This window comes from Mobula hypostoma, chromosome 6 (genome assembly GCF_963921235.1).
Source record: "Mobula hypostoma chromosome 6, sMobHyp1.1, whole genome shotgun sequence".
Lineage (NCBI taxonomy): Eukaryota > Metazoa > Chordata > Chondrichthyes > Myliobatiformes > Myliobatidae > Mobula > Mobula hypostoma.
Genome location: NC_086102.1, coordinates 141,706,367 through 141,716,070, shown reverse-complemented (window position 1 = coordinate 141,716,070; position 9,704 = coordinate 141,706,367). Strand labels below are relative to the sequence as shown.

At 38.8% G+C, this 9,704-nt stretch overlaps 1 protein-coding gene across 3 annotated transcripts; it reads right to left on the bottom strand.

Annotated features, from left to right (window-relative positions):
• Positions 1–868: 868 nt before the first annotated feature.
• LOC134347668 (gamma-crystallin S-1-like) lies at positions 869–2,189 on the bottom strand. 3 transcript variants are annotated; one of them, XM_063050043.1, is made up of 3 exons: positions 2,181–2,189; positions 1,829–2,075; positions 869–1,137 (listed from the first exon to the last, which is right to left on the bottom strand). In XM_063050043.1, the coding sequence occupies exons 1-3, from the start codon at positions 2,187–2,189 to the stop codon at positions 869–871; spliced, it is 525 nt and encodes a 174-aa protein (XP_062906113.1). The 3 variants fall into 3 exon arrangements, with proteins under 3 accessions (XP_062906113.1, XP_062906112.1, XP_062906111.1); XM_063050042.1 differs by having other exon boundaries at positions 869–1,144; positions 1,833–2,075; XM_063050041.1 differs by lacking the exon at positions 2,181–2,189 and having other exon boundaries at positions 869–1,144; positions 1,833–2,096.
• Between the last annotated feature and the right edge of the window lie 7,515 nt (positions 2,190–9,704).

Here is a 9,704-nt window from a genome sequence, read left to right as displayed (position 1 = left end):
GTTACAGATTCAGAACAAGTTTAAGGAGTTGGACAGTTTAGTACTTCAGCTCAAAAATTCAATATATCACTGGACATTTCTCATGCACAATTTGCCCAGAAATTTGCAACTGTACCTGGGCCGGATGACTGTAGTGATTATTTCCAGGTGAAATTGGACTCATTGGGACAATGACCCTGACGATTCTGTACACATTTCTCCTCAGCATGACAGTTCGTTTCCAGACATCAGCCACATGCTGCTCATGGCATGTTTTATCCCCGTAAATCAGGTCTTTAGAGTGCAACTTGCAACCTCTGTTGAAAGTCCACAGTAAGATTAGGAGCACCTTGTGCTGTAAAACTGGTGGGACCAATTGAAGGATATCTGTGCTGACATTGAATCCTTGAATACTCGTTTTGACTATAAAACAATGATAGAGTGAGCTGGAGATTGTCCATCCACACCTGTGCAGGAGACAGCAGCAAACCTGTGCTGATCTTCACTTTCAAAGTTCAGTTCTATGGAATTTATTTGAACTTTGCTTTGGAAATGGAGTATAATGTGTCAATACTGCCATTGCCAAGGATATGACCAGGGATGGATTTCTACTCCAGTGCTTCTTATCTTCTGGTGCATAATTGTAAACAGGTTTAGAAATGCAGCAGATTAAATTTTCTCTCAGTTTTCTTTTTAACAGCAGTTTCTAAGAGTGCCTTTTCCATGTTACCTCTGAATGTAGGTTGCATTCTATATGAAACTTATACATTAGAAAAGACTGCATATAATTTCAAGAAAACTCAGTACACTGAATTGATAACTCAATAAAGGACTTTATTTGTATCTACCAAAGCTTACTCTTCACAACATTATGTTTTACAATAACTGTCTAGAAGTTCCTCATGCGCCTGAAGGACCCGATCATTGAGTTGTAGCCACCCCAGTCACTGTATCTCCTGTATTCCCCAGGTTTCAGGAAGTACTGTAGGCCTCTATAGTTGGGATGTTCATAGAAGATCCAGTAACCATCCATCACCTGACAGGAGTGGATGTCACGGTAACGGAAACGATCGTAGACAGAGGGACAGTCATCCATGAATTCCATCATCTGCCCTGCAAAGTCAGGCCTCTCGTAAATCCTCATCCTGTAGTTTCCACCTCGGTACTGGAATAGAAATTTATAACTTTACTGATGAGAGCATAACTTTGACAATGGTAGAAAACAGATAACTTGGATGGAATTCCTAGGCTATAGCAGAATACTTCAGGGTCAGGGAGATTTGCTTCCAGGATTCCCTAATATGCAGCTCACTGATAAAGTGTATTGAATGTATGAAGTGGAATTTATTAATTGGTTTGAAACTAATGTATTCCAGATAATGAATCAATAATTCTACAGATCAGTTCAGACATTGTGGAGGTTACTTCCATATTTTCACCCTAAACCTGGCTCTTCTAACTCAACAGCCACAAGGGTCCGGTGGAGTTGCTACCATAGTTTACATTGTTCCATTTTCTCTGGCCCTCTCAGAACAGAGGTACCTTGAACAAGAGCTTGTCCAATGAACTGAGCTACTGTTGAGCTATTTTGTTTCCGTCTCACATAATGCAGGGAAAGAATAAGCTATTGATGTCGGCTACTTGAGACATCTGAAATTCAATCTGCTCTATTTGTCCTGTATCTCACATAATCATTGACATTAACACTCCCCTGCAATGCAATCAGTGAGATGCCAAGTCTAATAAAGCAAGGAGTTCAGTCATTTTGCAAAGAGGGGTGAGGGAAATACAGTAAAAATTAGATCTCGTGCAAAAAGTGCATCATTCTGAGCATTCACAAATTTGAAACTTACATAAGGGTAGCTGCGGCAGGACCTGATTATGTCATTGAATCCCATCCAGCGCTGGTAGTCAGGATACTCTCCCCTGCTCAGGACATACTGGTATCCCATGTAGTTGGGTCTCTCGTACAACACCCACCAGTCACTCTCGACACGGATGGAGTTACAGCGGCTGAAGTAAGGGGAGAGGTCGGCACAGTCGGAGCTGCACTCATAGTGCCGACCCTGGAAGTTCCTGTCCTCGTAGAAGATGATCTGTGGTGAGAAGAGAAGCATAGTTCAGTAATTTATCACATCAGGGTATCTTTATGATGTAAAACAATTAAAATACGGTGCATGAATGGAAATTACAGGCCTTACCTTTCCCATTTTGAGTTTAGTCAAGCAACCACTGACTGATTGTGTCCCTGCTTGGTGCAGCCTGGTATTTATATGCTGGACTGAAAGGTCAATGTAAAGAATGGTTTGTTCTGCTTATAATTCAGGACTGAGGATTGGCAGAAAGGAGAACAAAAACAAAGCTATCGCTTATGTGTTAAAACTAACACCAATGCACATATTTTAAAGAACAGTCATCAAATATTTTCACTTAACCTTTGTTTTACTTTCCATTTTATTTATCCCATTTCAAAGCAGATTTGAGGTAAAAGAGTTGGTGATGCTTCTCAGAATTGGGAGTTTGAAAGACACGCCAAACTTTACACTTACTGCGTGGTGACCATGATGGAAATAGCATAACATTTAACTTGAATTTATTATCTTTTTATTTAAATATTGACTATCTTCTTCCTAAATGTTTTGCATGTTTTAAAGCAGGATTGGAATTTACATCAGCAAAACACACTAAATGCTAGAGGGGCTCAGCAGGCCGGGCAGCATCCATGGAAATGAACAAACAGGAAACGTTTTGGGCCAAGACCCTTATATGGGACTGGAATTTACATGATGTAGGTGCGAGCAAACTCCATAACAAAAAGTTTAATTTAATGCAACTGTTAAGAGAGGCCAACCACGCCATCTTTCAGAGTTTAGGCAGTCTAGCCCCACACAGACGGCGCTCAGTGTGTCAAAACTGAACCCAGGTCTCTGGAACTGTGAGGCAACGACTCTACCATCTAAGCCACTGAGCCACTCAGGTAAGACAATCCTTTGTGCTGAAGTAATATTATTGCTACTTTTACTTACTTTTATTTATAAATACAGTGCAGAATAGGCCCTTCCAGTACAATGAGCCGCAGTGCCCAGAAATCCACGTATCTAACCCTAGCCTAATCACAGGATAACCTACTAACCAGTACATCCTTGAACTGTGGAAGGAAACCAGTGCACCTGGAAGAAACATTGAACTCCGACGTGGCAAGATGTTAATAGCGTCACACTATCCACTACACTACCATAGCACGGTTACCTGGTTACTTCCACTGGAGTTGCTGAGAAGGTGGAGCACCTCCAAGCTTATCTGAAGAACTGTTCAAACATGTTTTCTTTAAGGAACATTGAAACTATTTTGCTTCCAACCTCGGTGACCTCTCTCGCGAATATTGCATCCGTCTGTTCTATGAGGCCGTGGACAGATTTAGGAATCCCACCGACATTCCAGTGGCAACAATTAACTTACGTTCACCCTGTGAAATTATCCAAGCTGAACAGCTAACCAGCAAACCAGGGGTACACTGGGATTCTCCAATTCTGTCCACAGTTCAGGTTAGAAAAGGGAAATGTGCGATAAAGAAGTAGGACAAACTCAAGAGATTCTGCACTTGCTGGAAATCTTGAGCAACACACACAAAGATGCTGGAGGAACTTAGCACATCAGGCAACAATTACGAAGTGGATAAACAGTTGAACTGAGGCACGTGATCAGGACTGGCTGACTGACTGATGAAGGCAGAAGTGAAATGTTTAGTTTGACAAAAGCGCAGGCACAAACTTCAATCTGAAGCTTTTTCCTCACATGTACTTTAATAATCCAAGACTGTAAAAGTAAAATGGATAAACCATCATGGAAAGAAGTTGAGGTATAGATATTGGAAGTTATGCGAGCTTGCATGTTTACACAGGTATTAGAATGTGTGCCGACATGCATGATTAAAATTCCAAAAGTGTCAAGTTGAAGGCTAACACCAGCTCTTGAACTTCACAAACAATCTCCACAAACCCTACACAAACAATCTCCAACCCACCTCCCATTTTATCCACTCACAGTCACTAGTGTTAGTCTAGCTTCCTCCTTCTGGCATGTCTTATGGTACATCTTGTCAAATTCTTTATTCTTATCCCATCTCATCCCATCCTTTGACTTTATTTTGGATAAGTTAAACATTTTGTAAGTTATCTGCATTAAATTTATTGCTCATTATGTAAGTGTTTAGTCAATTGAATTTCTGTCCTTTCTAGAATTTTTATGAGTGAATGGAGCTGATTTTTTATATAAAGGGAGAAAATCAAATTCCCTGTTTCTGCGTCTTAAGAGAAAATGAAATCTTTGACTATACATTTGGAAATGCCTAACATTTTTTTGTGAACATTTAAATAATGCTTTATTTCTCCAAATTTTTAGCAAGGCAAATACACTCCCAGGAGGAAAATGCTAACAATCAACAGAGCTGCATCTGATTTAAAATGCCTCTCAAAGAGTCATTCAATTTAATGCATGTCTAGCCATCATTTGATTTAGTTGCCAAATTCTCAGTCATATACAGTTGAAGTCAGAAGTTTACATACACCTTAGCCAAATACATTTAAACTTAGTTTTTCACAATTCCTGACATTTAATCATAGAAAACATTCCCTGTCTTAGGTCAGTTAGGATCATTACTTTATTTTAAGAATGTGAAATGTCAGAATAATAGTAGAAAAAATAATTTATTTCAGCTTTTATTTCTTTCATCACTTTCCCAGTTGGTCAGAAGTTTACATACACCTTGTTAGTATTTGGTAGCATTACCTTTAAATTGTTTAACTTGAGTCAAACATTTTGGGTAGCCTTCCACAAGCTTCTCACAGTAAGTTGCTGGAAGTTTGTTCCATTCTTCCAGACAGAACTGGTGCAACTGAGTCAGGTTTGTAGGCCTCCTTGCTCGCACATGCATTTTCAGTTCTGCGCACAAATTTTCTATCGGATTGAGTTCAGGGCTTTGTGATGGCCACTCCAATACCTCGACTTTGTTGTCCTTAGGCAATTTTGCCACAACTTTGGAGGTATGCTTGGGGTTATTGTCCATTTGGAAGACCCATTTGCGACCGATGTTTAACTTCCTGGCTGATATCTTGAGATGTTGCTTCAATATATCCACATAATTTTCCTTCCTCATGATGCCATCTATTTTGTGAAGTGCACCAGTCCCTCCTGCAGCAAAGCACCCCCACAACATGATGCTGCCACCCCCATGCTTCACAGTTGGGATGGTGTTCTTCGGCTTGCAAGCCTCACCCTCTTTCCTCCAAACATAACGATGGTCATTATGGCCAAACAGTTCAATTTTTGTTTCATCAAACCAGAGGACATTTCTCCAAAAAGTAAAATCTTTGTCCCCATGTGCACTTGCAAACTGTAGTCTGGCTTTTTTATGGCGGTTTTGGAGCAGTGGCTTCTTCCTTGCTGAGCAGCCTTTCAGGTCATGTTGATATAGGACTCATTTTACTGTGGATATAGATACTTGTCTACCTGTTTCCTCCAGCATCTTCACAAGGTCCTTTGCTGTTGTTCTGGGATTGATTTGCACTTCTCGTGCCAAAGTACATTCATCTCTAAGAGACAGAATGCGTCTCCTTTCTGAGCGGTATGACGACTGCATGGTCCAATGGTGTTTATACTTGTGTACTATTGTTTGTACAGACAAACGTTCCTTCAGGCATTTGGAAATTTCTCCCAGGGATGAACCAGACTTGACATCATTTTCTGACCTCAATCCGATAGAAAATTTGTGGGCAGAACTGAAAATGCGTGTGCAAGCAAGGAGGCCTACAAATCTGACTCAATTACACCAGTTCTGTCTGGAGTAATGGAACAAAATTCCAGCAACTTACTGTGAGAAGCTTTTGGAAGGCTGTTCAAAATATTTGCCCCAAGTTAAATAATTTAAAGGCAATGCTATCAAATACTAACAAAGTGTACATAAACTTCTGACCCACTGGGACAGTGATGAAAGAAATAAAAGCTGAAATAAATTATTCTCTCTACTATTATTCTGACATTTCACATTCTTTAAATAAAGTAGTGATCCTAACTGACCTAAGTCAGGGAATGTTTTCTGGGATTAAATGTCAGGAATTGTGAAAAACTGAGTTTAAATGTATTTGGCTAAGGTGTATGTAAACTTCTGACTCGAACTGTATGTTCCTTAAATGTTTCCTCAAATTGAAATCAATAAAATACCTGCTCAGAAAGAGAAGTAGTTAAACTAGTAAATCAAGCAAGGCTACAGAAATAAAATGTTCCCTTTGCGGGAATAGAAGACAAGGCTTCAAATGCTTGTATCTGAACGCACTACATCAAGGGAAACAGAACTATATCCTGAATAATCTTGGTGTGTCTCACATCCTGTGCTTCACTGCTTTTAAGATCATTAAAGGCACCAAATGTCTGACTGATAGAGGGTGAACTGAAGTCTAGCATGTCACACACACTGGCTAATGGAGACCAGGAAATTTCTTTGATCATTGAAACTCCAATTCCCCTTCATCTTAATTCAGTTCTGGCTACTCAGGCTTCCTACCACAGTCCAGAGGTGTACCAGTTGGTCCTGTAACTAAGCTAGGATTACATTGGGGTTTGCTGGGTGGTGCAGCTTGAAAGGCCAGAAGGGCCTATTCTGCACTGTATTTCAATAAACAAACAAATAAATAAGTAAATTGTTATCTTCTCTGCAGTTTAACAATTCATTACTTATTTGTATGTTATATACCTGTGATAATTTATGATGCTTCTTATGCAGTTGTTCAGTGTGCTCCCCTAGTGGTTTCACTGGTATGATTCTGGAAGCTTCTCTTAGTGCTGTATCATTTGAATAGAGGCTTTCTCATTGGTTGACTCTTATTTATGAATTTGAATGGAATTGTTCTTATCTACCGGTACAAAATAGCTGACCACAAAACTGCGCCATCTTAGTCTCTTAGTCCTTTTGTCCCTCCCTTCAATTAATAGACCTCTATCACTGTTCATTTCAAATATTCTTTATTCTATTAATGCTTAATAAAATTATCATAAAGCAACAGGTTTTTTGCCTCTCTCCTGACTTCTGAAAGAACCTCGGATTAGAACATTAGAATCCAATGCCATTCTGCCAGACATAGCTTCAAGAAACACTAGTAAGTTCATTAATCATATGTCTCTTGTATAAATCCATGTTGACTTCGTCTAATCACATTAATGTTTAGACCATAAGACATTGGAGCAGAATTCGGCCAATCGGCCCATCGAGTCTGCTCCACCATTCCATCATGGCGAATTTATTATCCCTCTCAACCCCATTCACCTACCTCCTTCCTCTGACCTTTGACACCCTGCTTATCCAAGAACCTAGCAATCTCCACTTTAAATATACTCAATGGTTTGGCCTCCACAGCCATCTGTAGCAACGAATTCCACAGATGCACTACCCTCTGGATAAAGAAGTTCCTTCTCGTCTCTGTTCTAAATGATGTCCACCTGTTATTCCTAGGTGTTTCCTAGTTGTTCTTTTTCATATCCTTTATAATAGACTCTAGTATCTTCCCTACTACTGCAGTATGAAAAAAAATTGGTCTTCAGTTTTCTATTTTATTTCCCCCTCTTGTAAATAGTGAGGTTACGTTTCCCAGTTTCAAATCTATGGGAACTGTTCCATGATCTCTAGAATTCTGGAAGACGACAATTAATGCATTGGATATTTACATACCATATGTTGTTGATGCTGTGAGATGCAGATTATCAGGCCTGGAGATTTATTGACTTTCAGATCTATTAATTGCTCAAATAGTTTACTTTAAATTAAGCTCATTTCTGCTATTCATTGGTCTCTTGTTTCCATAGAATTTCTGGAAGGACTTCATGCCAACATTATCAAATACCCCGCTCACCCTGGAAAGTCGGTCTTCTCCTCACTCCAATCAGGAAGAAGCCTGAAGCCATGTACGACAAGACCTGAGGGCAGCTTCTATCACACTAAGACAGCACTAAGAATAGTGAATGGTCTCCTCATAAGACAAGATGAACTCTTGGCTTCACAATCTACCTCATTCAGTCTTGCACCTCACTGTCTGCCTGTACTGCACTTTCCCTCTAACTGTAACATTTATTCTCTATTCTGCTATGTTTTCCCATGTACTCCCTCAATGCACTGATGTGATGAAATGATCTGTGTCTATTATTTGCAAAACAATCTCAGTACATATAACAATAATAAACCTATTTACGAATTGCCTTCTTCTTTGAGGGTAGACTCAAAGTATGTATTCATTTGTTCTGCTGTTTCCTTGTTCCCTATTAAAAATTCAATTGTTTTTGACAGTAAAGAACCAATATTATACCAATATTATTCAGTGGTCTTTTTTTTTACATTTTTTCTTATTTATATACAGTAAATTTTTACAATCTTCTATTATGTTCCTTCCATGTTCAGTCTCATCTTCACTCTATCAATTAGTCTCTTGGTCATATTTTTACTGAATTATATAACATCCCCAGTTCTCAGATATGCATTTTTCTGGCAATTTTACATGTCTCCTCTTTGCATCCAGTACTGTTCTTAATTCATGTTTGCCATGTCTGAGTTGTTTTTCCTTTGCTTTTTTCTCATTGTGATCACAGCAGTCTTATTCAGGTCAATATGTTACCCAAGTTTTATTGAGGTCATGGAAAATGAGACTTAAATGAGTTTGAAAATGCAACCAACAGCAGAGAAAGTAGTTTATATTGGAGATGGGGATTCTGAATGAAAAGATATAGAGGTTTTCCAGTCATTCTAAGAGCCTATTCCCAGAGGAAGGTGAGGACCATGTAAGTTCCAGAAACAATGTGTGTATTAGCAAGTAGATATTTAACCATTGGCTCGCAATCCAATAAAATGAAATAACCAGACAAGTACAGATTCTAAAAATGAAGTTAGCTCATCAGTTTATATCAGTGTGAGAGATAAAGAAATGGAACAGGAGAAGAATAGCAGCTAAAATAAAAAGCAATCGATTAATGTGGTGACAGAGAAAATCTAAAGCTGATTAGGAAGCAAAATGAAGGCCTAAGCTAAATATAAAATGCATGGCTGAAAATTGAATGCATTCTATCTGTTGGCTATTTGCATAGAATCTGGTGATTGTTTGGAAACTAGGCAGATAAAATAGATAAAGAGTCCTGTAGAAAGTTGGAGTGAATGGCTATTTGTAGATTGAATAATACAAGAGCAATCGACAGGGTTCACTAATGGGACAACCATTGTTTTTGATATACATTGTTGACGCAGTTTTGAGAATAGTGAGCACAGTTTCAAAATATGCATATGATGCAAAACTTGGAAGAATAGTAAAAAACTGCAATAGTAATAGACTTCGAAAGGCCATGAGCAGGTCTATTCAATGGACAGACGTGGCCAATTCAATACAGTAAAGTGTGTGGTGATACATTTTGGGAAGAAGAATATGGAGAGAACTGTAAGTTCAATTGTAATATTTAAAGAAGGTGCAAGAAAGTAGAGGCCTGGATGTGGCTGTAGAGGGAAAGAATTCACAAAGAGACCAGGCTTTACCTTCAGAATGAACTTTCTTTATTACGAGCTGAAAAGAACAAAAGAATCACTCATCCTGGAACAAATGCTTCCCAATTTAATTTTCAATTATTCTTATACCAGAGAACTAGAGATGCAAGTGGCTCTCATTCAGTAGTAGTGAACTGATTAATTAAATATTCAG